A 20,894-nucleotide genomic window follows, 5' to 3' on the forward strand; every position below is an offset into this window, starting at 1 on the left:
GGGCGCGGGCCGGTGGAACCTCTGGTCGCCATGGACCCGTTCCTGGTGCTGCTGCACTCGGTGTCGGCCGCCCTGTCGAGCAGCGAGCTGACCGAGCTCAAGTTCCTGTGCCACTCGCGCGTGGGCAAGCGGAAGCTGGAGCTCGTGCAGAGCGGCCTCGACCTCTTCTCCCTGCTTCTGGAGCAGAACGACCTGGCACCCGAGCACACCGAGCTGCTGCGCGAGCTGCTCGGCTCCCTGCGGCGCCACGACCTGCTGCGGCGCCTGGACGACTTTGAGGCGGGAGCCGCGGGCGGGGCGGCGCCCGGGGAGGAAGGTGGGCGCGGAGTCGGGGGGCCGAGGGACGTCGGGGTGCAGGGCCAGGTCGCCCCACGGAAGCTGCCGCGAGCCTGCCGGGCGCCTGGCCTTCGCCGGCTGGTTGGCACGGGTTTTTCCCGCGCAGCGCTGGGACGCGGCGGCACGCCCAGTTTGCACACTGGAAAACCAACACTCAGAGAAGTTCACTTACCCGAGGCTGCAGTGCCAGCACACCCACCCCCGAGTTCAGTGTGTTCCCCACCACCCCACTCTCTCCGGGTAAATGGGAGAACTCACTGGAGAAAAGGGCATGGCTAACCTCCTGCGGGGAAGAGCCAGAGAAGCGGGCACAGGGCAGGCGAGCCTGCTGCCCGCATCACTTCCCTTCTTCCTCTGGGGTGTGCCCAGCTAGTGCCCTCCGCAGCTGTCTGACAGTCGTGCTATCCATAACCCCTATCCAGGGGCTTACAGCGTGCCAGTTATGTTCTAAGCACTTGACTTTTAATTTTTACAGTAACCCAGCGAGTGAGAGACTATCATCTGTCATTTGGCCTGTTTTACAGAGGAGAGGACTGTGGCTCAGAGACATTAGATGGCTTACCCAAATGCATAGCTGGTGTCTAACAGGGCAGTCTGGCCTCACGGTGGGTAGTATCAGCCACCTCTCTGCCTCTCTGATCAGGTTCATTCTGGAGTGGCTTTCTACCCTGCCATCAGTCACTGTACCCTGCTCTCTCCACCCTAACCTGTGGCTTGCAGGGGCTTCCAGGAATGAAAATGCGACCTGATTACAGCCAGGTTTCTCAGCCTCATCCCCATGTTCTCAGAGCCCAGGGGAAGGAGCTTGGGACTGCTTTAGGGATAGCCCTCACAGGCTTCAAGCTGTGGCCTGAAATCAGCCGTTCAGTCACTGAACCCGGCAGGGCATAGACAAGTGACACCACAGTGTCACTCTACAGGACTGGTACCTGTTGGTGAGAAGGTAGATAGCATGGCTCTGCCTGAACGCATTCGAATCCAGGCTTTAAAAACATATAAATGGTGCTGGACAAACAAAACAGGATATGGAAAAATTATGTTTTCAAGGACATTTAATGATGAGAAAAACACTGATAAAATAAGTTTAAAAGGCAGTCCACAAAGTATATATATCATAACTTTTTAAATATGTCTGTGTGTGCCTGTGTGTGTTTGGTTGTAGTTATGTAGTTACTGTCTGTTGGAGGAAAGTAACTGGAAGGTTAAGAGCAGGTATGGGCAGGCTGGTAATCAGTGACTCCATATCTCTCTTACAGAGGACACTTAGCATGCAGTTATTAAGACTGTCAGGGTTTCAAATCATGGCCCTGCCACTGTCTGGCTGTGTGACTTCAGGAGATTGATTTAACTCCCTGTGCCTCGGTTTCCTCATCTGCACATGCAGTCATAGTAACACGGTGTGCAGCTTACAGGGTAGTTACATGCTGATGGCATCTCGGGTTTGTAGCCAGGGACTCGAATTTTCAGGAGCCCCCAAGCAGCATCTTGTCCTGCTGCTCGTCTCTTCTCCTCTCCCCACATTCCAGAAACAGCCTTCTATGGTCTGTAGTGGCCAGCTCGCTGACGTCAGTACTGCCTTTTCAGCAGGTGAAGACCAAGCATGGTAGTCAGGGACTGAAGATTGGTGGTCAGTCCGACAGCATCCAAATAAGAATTAGGATGCGTGCTAGTTTCCTGCTGTTCTGTGACAAATTACAACAAACAGAATGCCGGAAATCTGAAAAGCAAGGTGTCAGCAGGGCCACGCTGCCTCTGGTTGCTCCAGGGAGGACCCTCCCTTGTCTCTTCCAGTGTCTCATGGCTCCAGGCATTCCTTGGCTTGTGACCACAACACCTCAAACTGCCTCTGTGGTCACATGGCCTTCCCTGTGTGTGTCTTGTAAGGACACCTGTCATTGGATTTACAGCCCTCCCAGATAATCCAGGATGACCTCAAGGTCCTAAACTTAACTGCATGTGTAAAGACTTTTTCCAAATAAGTTAACATTCACAGTTTGACATGGGCATATTTGGGGTGGGGTGGGGACCATCATTCAACCCACTTAGGGTGAAATGTGGGAACAACCTTGATTTCCTTCCCTCTGACAATTCCCCAGCTCCTTCCTCAGTTTCCCCTGTCCTAAGCAGGTAACTCCACTGTGACCCACTCCAGCAATCAAGTCTTCAAGGGGCCGTACTTCTTAAGGTTGTATTTTAGGGTAGGGGAGCTTGCTGGGGCAGAATTAAAGCCATTCCTGGGCTTTCTGTGGCAGCCCCTCTGCAGAGGGCCTTACATGTAGGCAATTCTGTCTACCAGCCCTCCAGTGAGCACTGAGAAGCCCATGTGGGGAGCATGGAGTTGCCTGTCACCTAAAGAGCCCCATTTTGTTCTTTCCCTCCCCAGACCTGCGTGCAGCATTTGACATCATATGTGATAATGTGGGGAAAGACTGGAGAAGACTGGCTCGTCAGCTTAAAGTTTCTGACGCCAAGATTGATGGCATCGAGGAAAGATACCCCCGAAACTTGACGGAACGGGTGAGGGCGTCGCTCAGAATCTGGAAGAACACAGAGCGGGAGTGCGCAACAGTGGCCCACCTGGTGGGGGTGCTGAGGGCCTGCCGCATGAACCTGGTGGCTGACCTCGTGGAAGAGGACCAGCAGGCCCGGAGCCTCCAGAACAGGAGTGGCACCGTGTCCCCGATGTCATGGGAATCAGACGCATCTGCCTTGGAAGCACCCTGACAGGCCCACTGCCCTTCTCCAGGGACTGGGGCATCTGCAAAGTGTGGACTTTGGCTCTCTCCCTCAAGGGTAGCGCCTTGTATGCGCTCGCCCACTGACCAACTGCTTCTGAATTCAAGCTACGTTCATTGACATTTCCTCTGTGCCAGGCAGGGCTCGGGCACTGCACAGATATTTCCATTTGTCTCGTCATCGCCCTGTGTGCAAGATCCTATTGTCTCCATTAAACAAGCTCCCGCAGGGAAATTTGAAGCCATGTCTGCACACAGAAGGAATATGTACAAATTAGTGGTTGTTGCTATTATTCTCCAGGAGAGGAAACGAGCCCAGAGGTTAAGGAGCTGGAGGAGAGGCAGAGCATGGAAAGAGGAGAGCTGGGATTTGAGCCCACACCGTCCAGCTTGCAGCCCACGCTTCTAACCACTGTGACGTCCTGCTGTCCACACGATAGGCATAAGGGAGGGTTTGTTCTGTTTCCTTTGAGATCGTCAGGGGACACCTGGACACCCGGATCAGGGGGCGTGGGGAACAGAGTTGAGAAGCACTGTGGTCTAGGAGTTGGAGGCCTGGCTCAGCCATAGGTCAGCTCTCAGCCCCTGAGCACCTTCAGTCTCCTCTTTGAGGCTCGCACAGTAATAATGGCTATGAGGATAGACTGGGATAATATCTGTCATGTGCTCACGAGTGATTGGCAGATGGTCAGTGCTCTAAATGTTAGTTCTTATAAGGATTATGATGCCTGTGATTCTATTTTGTATCAAAATCACTGTCTTTCTGATAACGGAATTGGCAAGGGAGCCAGGTCCTATCATTTAAAAAAACAACCCTCTTGCTTCTAAGTTAATCCTTTTAAAGCAGATCCTTTGCAGTGGAAACCTCCATATTACAGAGAATTTCCCACTCCTGCTGGTGATTCATTCAAATATTCTTGAAAGTCCCCATACAGCTAGTTTCACTTTCCCTTACAGCCTATCATGGGCTCTACTCTGTGAATAGGGTGGCTGGATTTTCTAACCTCTCACTAACACTGTCGAGGAGAGTGTTTACCCTAAGCAAGCATGGTCTGCTAGAGGGCAGCTTTTGCCACTGCTGGGCTCTGCCTCCCCCTGAGAGGTGCCAGAGTCAAGTGGCCATTCTTTGTCCCAGCTGTCCAGCTATGGTCTTGGGAAAGCCACATGTGCCATGCTGTGCCACCTTGACTTTGGATTGCTGAGATCTTAGCCAAGGTCACTGGGAGCACTGTCCCCACTAAGCCCCTCCTCATGAGCCTTCAGCAGATACTTCCTGATGCTGGACACCATGCTAGGAGCAGGGGCCACAGCAGTCAATGAGGCAGAAGTGACCCTGCCCGTTGGCCCCCCAAACCCAGCCGATAACACAAGTGCTAAGCAGTTCACCCCTATGGTGCTGCCAAGGAACTGAGCCAACTGCAGTCCCATAATGACATGGCCTGCCCCTCTTCTAGACACTATATGTCCCACACCCCAGTAGCAGCTGCCTATTCAAGCCTCAGGTCAGGTCAGATCAGGTCTGTTCTGTAGAGAACAGACACATCGTCCCTCACCATCCATGAATATGAGGAGCTTGGCTTTGGGGAATAAGGTTTTGCAGGGAGAGGGTGCAGCGTATGCATATTTCTTGAACAGAATCAGATTTCAGAGCTTCTGCCATTCCCATAGAAGTTTATGGCATAAACTGCTGTAATGTGGAAATGCTCTCCGCCTCTCTCTGCTTCTCACACCTGGAAGGAACCCCTGGCCTTTCACCACACCGGGTGTTCTAAGAGGGGTTTTGAGAATACAAGATTATTGCACCTAAAACTTTCCATCGCCCGGGAGCAAGGGCTGGACGGGGGTTCGTCCCCCATCTGCCACGGGTTACTCCTGTGGCCTGTCCCTCAGTCCTCCTGTATCACTGAGGGGCTGGGTCTCCTGCCCTGGGCACTTAACATGCCAGGACTGTTCCTGTACTGCAGATTAAGGAGCAGACCTAGGCTCCACGCCCAGCCTCACCATGACCCACCCTGTGCCTTGACCCTTCCCCGAACAAGACACGGAGCTGAATTCCCAGACTCTAGTCCTCTGCATCGTTGCTGCTGAACACACCTGCTGTCCACTTCCCAGGACGGGGTGGGGGTGGACCAGCCCCTGGCAGCAAAGCCGAAGGGCATGGTGCCATGTGGCGAAGTTGCACAAGAAACCACCCCCAGAAGGCAGGACTCGGGGCCAGGTAGAAAGATGCATGCAATCAGCCAATCTCAGTCCATTCATGAAGCCACCACGTAACGACACTGCCAGAAGCCGAGGCCACTACAGGACGGGACAAGCAGCCTGTCCTTAGGAAGCACAGGACTTTTCCCAGCTGTGTGAGACAAAAGGGGAAGTGGATAATATACACACAAGTGTATACACAATGCTTATGTAGGCCCAAAAAGTGGGAACATGATAGTGGTAAGTGTTTATTAATGATGGTTGTTTTCTGGGTGATAGGCTATTATGTTTTCTGTATTTTCCACATTCTCTATTATGCATTTTTCATTTCTTGAAAATTGTCCACCAGCTGCAGTAATAGGTGCAACCTGACTCCTTAGTGGGGAATATTTGCAGAGAGCAGTGGAGCACATAGCTTTCCAGGCTGGCCTGGGTTCCAGTCCTGGCTCTGCGCCTCAGTGGCTCCATCCCTCTGAAGAGGCTGTTAGATAAATATTAATTCCTCACCAAAATCTGGGGTGACTTGCTTCTCGGGTGCCTTAAAAGTCAGCAGCAAAATTTCACCCAGAATCTCAGAGGTCAGTCCGGAGGTTATTGTGTTGCCTCTCTATGGTCTGCTCAGAGTACCCGAGCCTGGCTCCTGTGTGAACAGATGCACAGCCACGGCGGGGAGGAGGGGCATTTGCGCAGCATTTCCCCGCCTTTGACTGGAGCTGCTGCTCGCAGGGGAGTGTGTCCTGGATCTTCATACCCTCTCCTGGGACAGACATACCGTGACAGGTTCAATTACATCCCACCCAAAGTAGGGACCTGCTGCAATTTTTGGACAAGAATTTCTTGCGGCAATTTTACCAAAAAAAAACATGTTTGCTTTTTTGCAATCATAAAATTCGTGTTTCGAAAAAGATGCACATAAATTATGGGGTTTACTTGAAAGCTAAAGTTTAAGGCCACACCTTGCTCTCTTGATCTTCCCCTGATAAGGGGGAAGGAAAGTCCAGATGCCTGTGCTTTGCAGGGGCCTGCAGCCTATGCAGGGCATCCAGCGAAGCGTGTCTTGGGACACGGTCGGCTCCCGCAGACTTCCTGGCTGCCTCACCTTCTGCTTTTCTTTTTTTTTTTTTTTTTTTTTTTTTCAATTCTGAGCTCAGGTCAAGTGTAGAAATCTTCATAATTACAAATGTCAGTAGTAAAAACTTTTCATCATTGCTCAGAAATGATTAGCATTTCATACACACACACACACCCTCCCCAAGCTCATTCATCCCTCAGGCAGGTCCTCTGTTCTTCATTGTCATCTTCATAAACATGCACGCATGCACGCACGCACGCACGCACGCACGCACACACACACTCAGCAGACATAAGCCTTTTGTTCTACATTATTTATAGTTTTGCTTCTCAGAACTATAGAGATCATGCATCAGGTAGACTATAGGGTCTTCTGATGCTCAGATTTGGCTATTTTCATCATTGATCCACTTACCTTCTGCTTTTCGTTACAAGGAGCTCCCTTCCTCCCCACAGCCGGCCCTGTTCTCTGGACACCCCCACTACACGCTCACACACATGGGCTCTCTTGATCTCCCCTCTCCGGGACATCATTCCCTGAGAAGAGGAGCACTCGTCATCAGCTGCACGTTGCTGGCACCGCCAAGCCCACCCCCACAAACCACACTCACTGGGGTCGCGGGATGCCGGGTCTGCTTTGTGGCTTCTGCGCTGTCTTGCCCAGCCTGTCTGGGGTGTCTGACACCTCTCTTGATGGTTCTGCCCGTGAACTTCTCTCTTCCCCCTGGTTTTCCTCCCCACAGACTCCTGCACACCCTGTCCCAGCCCCAGCCACCACCTTCTCACCTCACTCCTGAGGGAGCCCCGGCCCTTCCTGGCCTTCGCTGTCCCAGGTCCCAGCTGCCTGCCTCCCTCGTCTCTCTCTGGTCCAGATCTTTCTCTGAGGGCCCAGCCCCATGGTGTCAACTGCCTGGGGCAGCCTTCTTGAGATGTCTCCTGGCACCTGGTATCCGTTTCTTATGGCTGCTGTGACAACTCTCCACGGGCATCTTACCATTCTGGAGATCAGAAGTCTGAAATACACCACACTGGGCTAAAATCAGGAAGTCAGCAAGGCTGGTTCCTTCTGGGAGACCCAGAGGAGGATCAGATTCTTGCCTTGTGCGGCTTCTAGAGGCTGCCTGTGTTCTTTAACTCATGGCCCCTTGTCCGTCTTCAGTCCAGCAGTGCAGCATCTTCTGGTCCCTTCTGACTGATTCTCCCAGCACCCTCTTAAAAGCACCCTGGAGATGACACTTGAGCCAGTTGGATCCTCTCCTCATCTCAACATCCTTTATTTAAACACTTCTGCAAAATCCCTTCGCCACGTAAGGGCATAGATTCTCAGGTCCCTATTCTGCCCACCACCTGTGCCCAGTTCTGTGCCTGACGTCACGGGTTGCTCAGTTGCTCAAGACACAGCCCCTCACTCCCCCGTGCTCACTTTCCTCCCCCAGAGAAAACTGAGCACCAGGCCCCTCCCCTTGTACCCCGACTCATCTCCTGCCTCTGCTGTTGCCCATCCCCCCTCCTTCCAGCCCACCCCCCCCCCAGCAGCCTGAAGCACAATCATACTACAGACCCCTGACTCTGTTCTCAAAAACCATGAGCTCTCTGTGCGTACTTTTTCATGTTGTGTTTGTATTTCCATGATAACTCTTCTGAGTCATCCTGCTGACTGCTGTCCAACCACACAGTTCCAGTGTGGATTTCGTTTGGAACCAGGCAGGCCAGCATGACTCTGGGTAGCATGTGCTCGTGCCAAAGTGACCAGTCACCCCACATCTGCTAATATAAAGGCAAGACTTCTTTTTTACAGAGAAAATTTGCAATTGAAAGCCATTTTCATCAAAGAAGCCCTTGGTTTCTTGAGTCATTTACTAAGTTGAAACCTTGTGGCAAGAATCATGTATGCCAACCACATGGATTGTCATCCAGGAACAGAGGCCAATTCAGTGCATGAATGGGGTCCTCATCAGGCTGAGCCAATGACGCAGGGATGAAGTTTTCATGGGGTGGCTTGAACAGCAAAACATGGTAGGCTATCAGAGTCACCACAGGCACAGCGCAGATCCGAGGCCTCCCAAACCCCACAAACCTGCCTGATGACATGAAGCTGTGATTTTGTTTTAGCAAAACAACATCGTGTATGTCATTTAATGGGTCTAGGGCTGCAAAAGAACACGTGCTGGAGAGGGATGATGGTGATGGCTGCACAGCCGATGTGAATGTACTTAATGCCACCAAACCGTACACTTAGAAACAGCGAAAAGGTTGGGCCGGCCCCGTGGCTCACTCAGGAGCGTGCGGCACTGGCAGTGCTGAGGCCACGGGTTCGGATCCTGTATAGGGATGTCCGGTGCACTCACTGGCTGAGCGTGGTGCTGACAACACTGTGCTGAGGGTTGCGATCCCCTTACCAGTCAGAAAAAAGAAAAAAAAAAAAAGCAACAGTGAAAAGGTTAAATTTTATGTTATGTATATTTAACACAGTTAAATTATACCTTGCACTAAATTAACATGCATTTATTTACATTATTAACCTAAATTGTATTAGTTTTGCAGGCATCTCCGTAATTTGAAACACTGTTGGCGATTTATACTTTACAAGGTTTGAAGCACAAACTTATATCAAGCTTTTTGTTTATGTATTGAAGTTATGTTATTAAAAACAAAACCTGGTCATCACTGGAAGTCTGGAGAAACATGGTTACAATGTTCCTGTGTTCCTCAAGATGAAATGCTAATTCACGGCATCACCATGCACAGACAGGGCACCCAGCTGTGCCACTTGTCCCCTGCACCGCAGGGCTCTCTGCCCCTGTGCATTCTGGCAGCATGTGCCCAGGCTGTTCCTCACCCTCCACACCCGGGTCTCACTGGTCCCGAAGCCCAGCTCAGGTGCCCAGGCCGATGGCAGCCTTGCCCACCGCCCACTCCCGCAGCAGACCCCTGTGCTCCCTCCTGCCTTCTGCCTCTAGTCCTGCCCCCACCCAGGTTGGCTTCCTGAGGGCCGCCTCCAGCATTTTCTAGCAGCTTCTGAGTAAAGGCTTATTCTACGTGAATAAATAAACAGCAACAATAAAAGTCCCACATGTCCTACGGGGATCTGAGTTCCCTGCAGGCAGGAAAAGCAAATGACGTCCATGCAAGGGTTCCACATTCACAGTAGGCTGGGTTTGCACTTTTGGCTGTCTGTGGAGGTCTGTCAGGCTGTCAAAGGGCTGGCCCCGGGGGTGGGCATGGGCAAGGCCAGGTGTGCCCCTCAGTCCATCACCTATGCATGATGCTCCTGTTCCATGACTGCACTCATGCACCCCATGATGTCCCTCACGCTGCCCAGTTTGATGAGGTCTGGCCAGGAGCCCCAGAGAGGCATTGTGTCCCCCAAATCACTGCAGGCCACACCAGCAGTGGACACCCAAGCACACACACACCTCTGCAGTCCTGGCTATCTGAGCTCTATGCTTCATTAATACATCCATCGATCCATCCATCCATCCATTCATCCATCCATCCATCCGTCCGTCCATCCATCCATCCATCCATCCATTCAACCATCCATCCGTACATACGTACGTACATACATACATACATACATTCATCCATCTATTCATTCAACCATCCATCCATCCATCTATCCATCCGTCCATCCATCCATTCATCCATCCATTCATTCAACCATCCATCCATCCATCTTTCCGTCCATCCATCCATCCATTCATTCAACCATCCATCCATCCGTCCGTCCATCCATTCATTCAACCATCCATCTGTCCATCCGTCCATCCATCCATTCATCCATCCATCCACTCAACCATCCAACCATCCATCCATCCATCATTCATCCATTCATTCAACCATCCATCTCTCCATCCATCCATCTATCCATCCATCCATCCGTCCATCCATCCATCCATCCACTCAACCATCCATCCATCCATCCATCCATTCATCTGTCCATCCATCCATCCATTCATCCATCCATCCACTCAACCATCCAACCATCCATCCATCCATCATTCATCCATTCATTCAACCATCCATCTCTCCATCCATCCATCTATCCATCCATCCATCCGTCCATCCATCCATCCATCCACTCAACCATCCATCCATCCATCCATCCATTCATCTGTCCATCCATCCATCCATTCATCCATCCATCCATCCATCCATCCATCCACTCAACCATCCATCCATCCATCCATCCATTCATCTGTCCGTCCATCCATCCATCCATTCATTCATTTATTCATACATTCATTCCTTCATACCTTTATTCATCCATCCAACCATTCATCCATTCATCCATCCATACAAACATCCATCCATCCATTCATTCATACATTCAGGAGATTCTTAGCAAAGCGTTCATAACTTGGAGTAGGACTGTCCACCTCACCTCTCCAGAGCCAGGTGACCCCACAGTGGAGCCCCCTGTTTTCTCAACTGGTGGGACCCTTCCTCTCCCAGGGCTGCTGTGAGGGTCAGAAAGCCAAGATGTGGGGAGGTCTGGGAGTAACAGCCTGTGGCAGGGGTATTAATGCTACTGTTCCTGAGGGACTGCATGTTTTGAAACGACTGGTCTCACACCAGCTTGGCTGGGTCTGAAACTCACAGATCACTGTTTTGTTCACAGGAGTCTTGGGAGGCAGTGGATGATGCCTGGAAACCCAGGGCAGCCCAGTGTCCTCACTGAGGAGCCGTGACAGTTCCAGCCACCCAGTCCTGTGGGTGTTTCTATGCAAGGACAGTGGGCAAGGAGAATCTTCTGTCCTCTGGACCCGCTGGTGTCTGTGGCTCAGACCATAAACCAAAGGCAATGAGAAATACAAGTAAACAAGACTAGACTAACTCATCCTTCTCAGCACAGCTCAAAGCTTGAGCGGCCAAAAAAGATGGGTGGGGACACTGTGGAGGCAAGGGATGACAGCATTAATAACACACATCTAATAGAGAGAGAAAGTGAACACCACTGACAGGCATCGCACAGCCAGAAACCTCCAGACATGACTGCCCAGGTTCAAATCCCAGCTCTGCTACTTAGCAGCTTTGTGACCTCAGACCAGTTAACTCATCTACAAAATGGATTATCATGGTACCTACCACAAGGGGATGCCGTGAGGATTCTGTGACCTGGTCATAAGGTACAGGGTAAAATGCACAGGTAAGGATGCAGATGGCCTCTAGTTCCTGTTCGTGGTGAATCTCACAATCACAGTGACATTTGGGTAGCAGACAGCAGAGCTGGAGATGATGGCACTGAGTCACTGAATCAACCTACTCTGCCTCCTGCCTCCCAATCACATGAGCTAATACCTTTTTCTTTTTTTTATTCTTTAAGCCCATTTGAGTTGAGTTTTCTGATATTAGCAGTGAAAGGCACCATATAGTGATACATACCGTATTTAGAATAAGGTAAAAATGGTGTTTCAAATTAGTAAGAAAAAGCTTGATAAACGGGACTTGAGCAAGTAGGAAAAGTTGTCACTTCTTTACATCACTTCTTCTACCAAAATAAATTACAAATGGGTACAAGTGATGGATGGAGAAAAAGCAGCAGCAGCAAACCTGGGAGAATTTCCTTACAGTTTTGAATGGAGGGCCATGACATAAAACCCTCATTGATCAGGCTGCTGGAAAACCAGAAATGTCTCCGGGTCAAAAAATTACTGTGAACAAATTTAAAAGACAGATGACCCCTCTGAAGTGTTTGTGTCCCCATTTTATGGCAAAGGAAATGAAGTGCAGGGTAAATGGCTTGTCTGAAGTCATTCATTCATTCAGTCCTCAGCAAGCATTTATTGGGCACCTACTATGTGGTAGATGTTGCCAGGACTGGAGGTATGTCAATGGCAAACCAGACATTGTCCCCGCCTTCCTGTCATTTGCATTCTAGCAGGAGAAACAGACATAAATAGTCATTGCACAAACAGATGCTCGGGCTGCGGAGAGGCCTGGCCAAGGCTGGGCGAACAAAGGCTGCCAGATGCAAAGGACAGGTGCAGTTGGCCAGTGGGAAAGGGCAGCGACAAAGGGCTTTCTTTACAGGGGGTGTGGAATGTGCACACCTCGAGCCTGGAGGAGCGGGACCCATCAAAGGCACTAAAGGGCCACTGTGGCTGAGTTGAGGGTGATGGGGAAGGGGCTCAGGGCAGGCGGGCCCAGCAGGCAGAGGATGGAGGGCACAGGGCTCATCTGTCATACTAAAACATGGGGATACAGGGGCCCTCCCAGCCTCTACAACACCCTTCTCATGTCTAAGAAACCCCCACCTAGGCACCCTCTTCTCCCAAGGTGGAGGTGCCAACCTGCTTGCAGCTCAAGTTGGCACAAGACCCAGGAGCCAGGCAGTGTTCTGAGTCAGAAGCTCAAAAGCAAGCTTGTTTCATGGGCTGGCAGCAGAGTTGTCCAGTTTCCGGAGCAGCCCGGCAGAGTTCCCCTGGTGGCACTTGGTGGCCAGCCTCCATAGTAGCAGCAACTTTTTTTTTTTTTTTTTGTCCTTTTTTGTGACCGTGCTCAGCCAGTGAGCGAACTGGCCATCCCTATATAGGATCCGAACCCGCGGCGGGACCGCTGCTGCGCTCCCAGCGCCGCACTCTCCCGAGTGAGCCACGGGGTCGGGCCGTAGCAGCAACTTTACCTGCCCTCCAGCAGCCCCGAGCGAGTCCTGGGGCATGTGTCCTGGGGCATGTGTCCTCTGGTGACCTGCAAACCACCTACTGTCCTTTAACAACTTTTTGGCTTAAACCAATGCGAGCCTCGTTCTGTTTTGTTTTCTGTTTTTGTTTTGCAGATCCTGCCATAAGTTTGGGTTTTGTCCTAAGAGCCAGGGCAAGGCCCTAAAGAGATCCGGGCAGGAAGATCAGATTTGCATTTTTTAAGCTCTGGCTGCAGGCTGGGCTGAAGGGAACACAAGTGGAAAAGTGGAGCTGACTTAGGAGGCGACCGGCGTGGTCTGGGCAGGGAATGACATAGGGGCTTGGGTAGCATGTGGTGATGCAGAAGTGAGCAGGGGATGGATTTGAGGGCATTTAGGGCTTGGCATGGGTGTGGGGCATGGGGTGGTGTCATGGAGGAGCCTGGCTGGCTCTCAAGAAGGGGACGCAGAGGCTGCGTATAGGTTGAGGACAGAGCCACAGAGGTGATGGCTTGGTTTTGATGATGCTGAATGTGAGGTACCCTCAAGGCTGCCACAGGGAAGTGCCCAGTGGGCAAGGAGGAGCATCCTCAGGGCTGGAGGAGAATCTGCAAGCATGAGCGTGAGCTGCCTGGGGAGAGGTAAGTGGACAGGGGCCAGACCCTGGAAGGAGAGGATGCCAGGCCTGCTAAGAAATGGAGAAGCTGGCCCGAGGCATCAAGGGCTGTGACAGCATAGGACTCGAAACCTGCACCTGCTCCCCCAACACACATACCCTTGGTTTCAAAACATGTGTAGAAGAATCTTCTGGAAATGTATTCAAACTGCAGACATCCAGGGCCCTCTTCCGGAGTCTGATTCAGTCCTGGGTGGAGTTTGGGAATGACCCCACCATTGCCCAGGGAAGAAAGGCTATTAACCATCCACTCTTAAGCACTGCTAACTGTCCTTGGCTATGCTGTAATCGTTCAGGACAGCCTGGTAGCGTTTAAACTCATCGTTGGTCTCAGGGAGTCAGTGCTGGGGAAAAGCAGGGTTTATTTCCCAGGGCTGCAAGGGGTGGTCTCAGCTCCTCCAGAGACTCCCAGAGGACAACTCCCACCCCTGGAAACCTGGAGCCACAGGGCACAGGGTGCTTCCCGTGGAGGGTGGTGGACAGGTCCCAGGTGAATTGAATGCCTCGGTGAGCTGAGCTCTGGATTTAAAACCTGCCCTGCTCCAGGCCGGCTGTGATGTAAGTGAGAGTTAAGCGTGTGGGTTTTGGGCTTTGCCTTTGTATTAATCTGAGAGGTTCTGCCACCCAACTTGTAAAACAAACTGTCGTGATTCACCGCGGTGTTCCCTGTCCCATCTCAGGATCACACGGCCGGTGCTCACCGCCTCCTCCAGGAAGGGTGACGCTGCTCTGTCTCTGTGTCCCAAGCGCACTGCAGTTTCCCTCTGGGCTTCCTGTCGTTAAGACTCAGTCCAGGTGGCGGAAGGTCCACTGAAAGTCCACTGAGTGGAAGGATCCTGGTGTGCTTCAGCACTTACTGTTTACTGGCATGGAACCCCCAACCCTCTGCTTCCTATGAGTGAAATTCGGGGTGTTCCTTCCTTCGGCTTAGAGCTGCCGCGGGACGAGGCAGACACGGAGGCTGGCCGAGCATGCGAATGAAGCCCCGTTGGGGTAGCTGGTGACCCGAGTTACTGCTACCCTAGAACAGCAACTGCTTTAGGCACTGGGAGGAGGGAGAGGACTTGAGGATGAAGGTAACATGATTCCTGACCTTAAGGAGTTCCAGGTCTAACAGGGGAGAGGAACAGGGAAACAGTCACAAGTGGAAAAGCTGAGCCCTGACAGCTGAAGTGCTTTGTCAAGTGGCAAGGTGGGGCGAGGACTGGAACCCAAGGCTCGCGACTCCCAGGCCCATACAGTTTCCAGGACACCAAAACACCTTTTCAGAGAAGGGGCCATTCGAGTTGGGTTTCAGAGGATGTGCAGGAGTTCTCCAGGCGGCAAGCAGTTCAGGCCAGCAGGAGGGCACACTCAGGAGGTGGCAGGCAGCCTGGGGGCTGGTCCCAGCAGACTCGGAGTGTGTGGAGCCCAGAGGTAGACAGGGGCCTGGATTTTATCTTCTGGACAAAAAGGACTTGAAAAAATATTTTAGGCAAAACAATGACATGGTTAAATGTGTGTCCCACTTTATTAGAGATCCAGCACGTGTCTGTTCATTAGAAAGTGAGAAAACAGGGCCGAGCCCGTGGCGCACTAGGGAGAGTGCGGCGCTGGGAGCGCGGCGACTCTTCTGCCACGGGTTCGGATCCTTTATAGGAATGGCCCGTGCACTCACTGGCTGAGTGCCGGTCACGAAAAAGACAAAAAAAAAAAAGAAAGAAAGTGAGAAAACAACTAGGTTCCTAAGGCTGTGCTTCAATGTTCCAGCTGGGTCGTGGCAGGTGTAATTGCACACATGTCACTCAGGAAGAACTCAGTCTGTTAGTGAATTATGTACAGTAGCTTCGGTTTTTGAGGTTTTTTCCCCTCAGAGTTCTTTGAGGACTAGCGTCTTGTTTTACAATCTCATAGGAACCTTGAACTGTAATTAAAGCAGGGTCTGTTTTTCCCATTTGACAGGTAAGGAAATGAGGTTTGGTGATTAGCCTGGAGGTCGCCCTGTAGGAAGTGGAGGAGTAAGGAATGTCCAGGTCATCTGGACATTCTGCCAGACTGTTTGAGCCGGCCTGCCCTACAGAATCTTCTAGTTCCCAGACAGGCACAACAGGCTCAGAAAGTGGCCCAGTTCATGGCTTGTGGGAAGCCCAGCCCAGTCCACAGCCCTTGGCAGCTTCCTGTCCCTGTCGGGGACTCCTGGGGAAGGCTGCCCAGCTGCTGTCCCCGTCTCAACTGCAGGTAAGTGAGTGAGCAGGTGACTGCACAGCACGGGAGCAACCCCGAAAGCTAAAATAAGATTTATAAGAGCTTCAAAACCACTCTGCTGAAAGCACCAGCCAGCACTGGAAACAAACCTGGCTGCTGGCTTCCTGCCCAGAGAGTCAGGGTGGGGCCCAGAGAGCCACACTTCCGGTCCCCACACCCCTTTATTTTGGGAACATCAAACCCTCCCTGCCACGGCCTTGCATGAGCTTGTGGCAGGGAGGAGGTGGCGCTGCTCCAAGACTTCTGCTGGTGACATTTGGGTACAGGAGGACACCCTTCATTGGCTCATTCACCTGCAGATGTGCACGGTCTCCCCGCGTGCGCCAGGCACTGTCCTTGGCATCAGGGCAGACAGAGCAGGGAGCAGCCGACTTGGCTTGGATCTGCTCTGCTGTTGACAAGTCGTGAGAGCTCCAGGAACAGCTCTCCCTCTCCAGAAAATGTGGGTAAAGTGGTAACGAGTTTATCCTGCCAGGAGGGTGTAAAGACACACATGCTGTAGATGTAGTCCGTGCCAGCACCTGACCAGCCTTCAGCTGGTTACTGGTGCATTAGCCACACCCGCGGGCTCAGTCTCGCCTGCTGGCTTAGCTCAGCGGACTGGCAGATTCCTCTCGGGAGCCCTCTGACCTTTCACATTCCTCTTTAAACATCATTCAAACCTTCCTTGTTCTTCTTAAACTCCTCGTAGACCTGCAACCCCACTACTGGCCTTGGCTTCCAATGCAAACAGAGGCAGTAGGCAGGACCTCCTGAGCCCATGAGCTTTCCTGGGATGGCCCCATTCCTGAGTCCTCCTCAGGAGGAAGGTGCCCCGACTCTAACGTCACTCGGACCTCTCGCCCCCAGCTCCCCTGCCCTGACCCAGGCCCTCTCTGTCTTTCTTCTGGAACAAGCACCTGCCTCTGGTCTCTCCCCAATCCAGACCCCTCTCTGCATGGGGGCTGAAGATCTCCTCCTGCAAATGAAACCTGACCCTGCCCTGATCCTTAGATGAAACACCTCTTTTGTTTTTCTGTAGCTCACAGCTCAGCCATTCCAGGGTCAGCTTGGCAATTTTTGCCATAACCACGTACTGCCTGTTCTTTAATTTACCTAGCTTTTTCTTTAAAGTAACTGTCTTAATTTTAAATTTAAAAAGAGACTTTGTGTCCTTATCACAAAAGGAAAGCAGTCTATGCAGAGATCGATAGTGTCCCCCAGTATCTGTGCACACTTTCTTACTCCAAATGAGATCCTGGATTTTAAGCTGAACAGATAGCAGCCCAGGATCAATGCTGTATTTCCCAACCGTCCTTGCAGCAAGGCATGGTCATTTGACTGAATTCTACAAGTGAGCAGAAATGGCGTGTGAAACTCCCTAGCAGTATCCTTAAAGGGAGAAGAATGTGCCCTTCAGCATCCCCTTTTTCCTTCCTTCTGGCTGGAATACAAGCATGATAGCTGGAGCACAGGCAGCTGTACTGGGTCATGAGTAGGCAAAGCAACAAGATAGAAGGAACCTGGGTTCCTGATGATCATGCACCTCCCTGCCAGCCTTGGAAGGCTTATATCAAAACTGCATTTGTGTAAGAGAAATAAATTTCTCTCATCACAGCCACTGTGATTTGGGGATTTCAGACACTTGTTACAAGGCTAACCCCAATTGAAACACAGTATCTCTTGGAGTAAGCAGATGGCGACTATAAAAATGGATGCTATGAAAAAGTGATATTCTGAAACTGTTTGGCTGCCCTTCAAGGCTCTGAATCTGAGCGCTGCTTGCTTTATTAAAGAAGATATTAGTCATCATTAGCCCCAGACAGCATCTTCTCAGTTTGTTCAGAGGGACTGACCAATAATTGAAAAGGAGAAGGTGTTCTCACAATGTGACTCAGTGCTATTTAGTGCCAAGTCCCTCGCCTCACTGCTGCACTGAAAGCGCAGCCCTCCAGGGTGAAGTCCGGGCTCCTCGGCGGCCTGCTCAGTGCCTTCTCTTCTGCCTGGAGCCACCACTCCATTCACTGTCCACAGCGCAGCTGTGATGAGCGTACCAGCCAGCGCCCACCAGCAAACGATGCTCACCCCCTACCTCCCTGTGCCTTCAGAAATGCTTCTCCCGGCTGGAACTCCGTTTCCTGCTTCTGTCTCCTGCTGCGCTGCTCCTCATCACCCAGCCTCCACTCAGAGAGGACACCGTTCCTCATTTAGGAGACATTTATCGAACACTCGCTGTTTGTGGTTGAGTGCCAGTTCTGGAGCCAGTCCTCCTGGAACCTGTTCCCAGCTGGCTGGGGGACCCGGGCAGGTTATCCAGCTTTTCTATGCCTGTCCCTCTCATCTGTAAAGTGAGGGTAATAATAGCACCTTCTTCACGGGAATTATAAAGTTAGATCAGTCAATACTCATCAACTGCTTAGAACAGAGCCGGGACCCATTAAGCCCTCAGGACATGTATTGTTACATGTCAAGCAAGGGGGCTACAGCTGTGAGCCAGACAGGCAAGGGTTCTGCTCTCATGGAAAGGATGGGGTGACCTTCTAGAACCTGCTGCAGGCAGAGCAGGTCTTACCAAGGTATGGGTTGGATGGTGATTGACTGTTACTGGCCTGTCTTCCTTTCTAGTCTGGGGACCTGTGATGGCAGGGAACCCTGTATCCTACTCACCTTTGGCTTCCAAGCACCTAGCTGGGAGTCTGGCTGTGGCAGGTGCTCAGGAAACATTATCAGTAAAGGAATGATCCCTGTGAGATACCGGATGGGTGCAGAGACGGGCTGAGAGCTAACATGGCCTAGGTCCCAGAGTAGCAGGTCACAGCTGGCATTCAAACACTACCCCTCCTCCCACAGGGAGAGCATTAATCCGTTCATGAGGGATCCGCCCTATGACTCAGTTTCCATCACTGCTGCATTGGGGATCAAATTTTCACATGCCTGTTGGAGGGGACAACACATCCAAACTCCATCACCCACCTACGTGCAAGATTTATCCTGTTTGTAGCCCACAGGAATCAACTCACAGGAGACAGCTGGAAAAACCAAGGCCCCACTGGTTCACTAGGAGTGACTGAGACCAATGTGTGGGGCACTGATCCTAGGCCAGGTGGGCACAGGGAGGCACCTGGGACCAGCAGAGGATGCCACATGGTGGCTGGGCATTCAGAAGGGCATTTCCATCAAGCCCAGTGAGCACACGGGCACCGCGCTCCCCCAGCTCCCCGAGGAGTGCTCAATGTCCATCCCCTGTGTGGCGCCTCAGAATCCCTGCAGCCTCTTCTAGATCCTGGCAGGGCCTCACTGCTTGACTTCATCTCCCTTCCAGCATAGCAGCCCTTGACTAAGAATTCTGCTAAACAGGTGCTGGCCGGTTAGCTCAGTTGGTTAGAGCGTGGTCAAAGATTCGGATCCTAGTACCGGTCATTTGCCGGGAAAAAAAAAAAAAAAGATTAAAGAATTTCTGCTAATGGTGAACTGTGTGAATGTCAGGAGACCAGAGGACGTATTTGCTGGACAGTGCTCCTGGCATCCGTCTGGCCAGTGGTCACCATCGCTGATCACAGAGAATGTAATAGGCCACACAGGCAATGGGTCTCAGCTTGGGAGCCCCTCCATGATCCTCCCTGTACTTAATTGAATCCTGTCCCTCAAAATTCATCTCCTCCTGGAACCTCAGAATGTGACTTTCTTTGGAAATAGGGTCTTGGCAGAGGTACTCCAGTTAAGATGAGGTCATACTGGATTAGGGTAGGTCCTAGTCCAAAAGTGCATATCCTTATAAGAAGAGGGAAATTTGGACAAAGAGACACACAGGGGAGAAGGTCGTGTGAAGGTGGAGGCAGCGATGGGAGCGCTGCATCTACCACCCGAGGAACCACCAGCAGAAGCTGGGAGAGGGGCCAGGAACAGACGCCCCCCTCGAGCCTCCAGGAGGAACCAGCCCTACCAGCGTGTTCATTTAGGACCTCTGGCCTCCAGAACTGCGAGGGAATACATTTCTGCTGTTTTAAGCCACTCAGTTTGAGGTCATTTGTTACAGCAGCCCCAGGATACTCAGACAGGCCCAACCATCACTCCCAACTACACCTGCCCCCCTGCTGTTCTAGTTGTTCTCTAGGCCACCATGCAGCTCGTCTGTCTGGTTTACCAACTGTGGCAGAAAAAAAAGGAAAAGGTTTCCCTCTTTAAAAGGCACACACTAGGCTGCTAAGGGGACTGTCAGCAGAAGGACGGTGTGTGAAAAATGTGGAAAGGAACTTGGTGCTATCACCCCAGACACGTGGAAAGATGGTGCTAGGAATACCGCAGAAAGCCGTGTAGGAGAGCTGAGCGAAAACGAAGTTTTGACTTCAAAAAAAGCAAGATTCGGTCCATATGGAAAGAATAAGTTCTCCACTTGAAGAATTTGTAAAATTTCTGTGCACCAACCAGATTCTCATCACTGCCAGGGCTGTGCCTACAAAAAGGGCATTTGTGCGACATGTGGAAAAAGGTTTGGGATTCCAAAAACTACAAGCAAACATCTGTTTAAATGCACTGATAAGCTTCTGGCTTTCTATATGATTTTACTTTCTGCTTTGAGTTTTCAAGGCATAACATAGATGTTCGACTTAAAACACATAATTAAGTTTAAATTAGAAAAAGAAAAAGCACACATTAAAAAAATTTCTTTTAAATAGAAAAAAAAAATAGCAAACTGCACCGCCCCCCCAAAAAATAAATAAAAAGCACATGTAAGACCTTACAGATACTTGCCAAGTGCGATCATGGCCACCGTGTTGTTATCTACGTAGCATATGACTTCCTTTGTTAGTGTATCTAAGCAGTGTCGCCTCTTGCATCATCTGCTATGTGCTGCCAAATAAAAATATCATTTCCAGGAAACTGCTGCTGGGACTCAATCACTTCAAATCGATCCCCTTCTTTAGTAACATGCATTTGGGAGGAAATCTACGGTTTTCTTATTCTACAATGTGGTACCCTCTGCGGGACAATTTCCACGATAGACTCACGACCTAGGAAGCTTTTCTCCTGA

The 20,894-nt window shown here is 51.2% G+C and overlaps 1 protein-coding gene, 2 non-coding genes and 1 pseudogene across 3 annotated transcripts; 2 read left to right on the forward strand and 2 right to left on the reverse strand.

Annotated features, from left to right (window-relative positions):
• Positions 1-6,362, forward strand: FADD (Fas associated via death domain). The gene is made up of 2 exons (XM_063095399.1): positions 1-316; positions 2,720-6,362. The coding sequence occupies exons 1-2, from the start codon at positions 31-33 to the stop codon at positions 3,058-3,060; spliced, it is 627 nt and encodes a 208-aa protein (XP_062951469.1). The 5' UTR covers positions 1-30; the 3' UTR covers positions 3,061-6,362.
• Positions 6,363-6,412: 50 nt separating this feature from the next.
• On the reverse strand, positions 6,413-6,482 carry LOC134377460 (small nucleolar RNA U2-30). The gene has a single exon (XR_010023501.1). It is a non-coding gene; the product is annotated as a small nucleolar RNA U2-30 (small nucleolar RNA).
• Positions 6,483-6,669: 187 nt separating this feature from the next.
• Positions 6,670-6,749, reverse strand: LOC134377462 (small nucleolar RNA U2-19). The gene has a single exon (XR_010023503.1). It is a non-coding gene; the product is annotated as a small nucleolar RNA U2-19 (small nucleolar RNA).
• Positions 6,750-13,579: 6,830 nt separating this feature from the next.
• LOC134376712 (cysteine-rich PDZ-binding protein-like) lies at positions 13,580-20,390 on the forward strand (annotated as a pseudogene).
• Positions 20,391-20,894: the final 504 nt, after the last annotated feature.

The sequence above is a fragment of the Cynocephalus volans genome, chromosome 4, assembly GCF_027409185.1.
Source record: "Cynocephalus volans isolate mCynVol1 chromosome 4, mCynVol1.pri, whole genome shotgun sequence".
Lineage (NCBI taxonomy): Eukaryota > Metazoa > Chordata > Mammalia > Dermoptera > Cynocephalidae > Cynocephalus > Cynocephalus volans.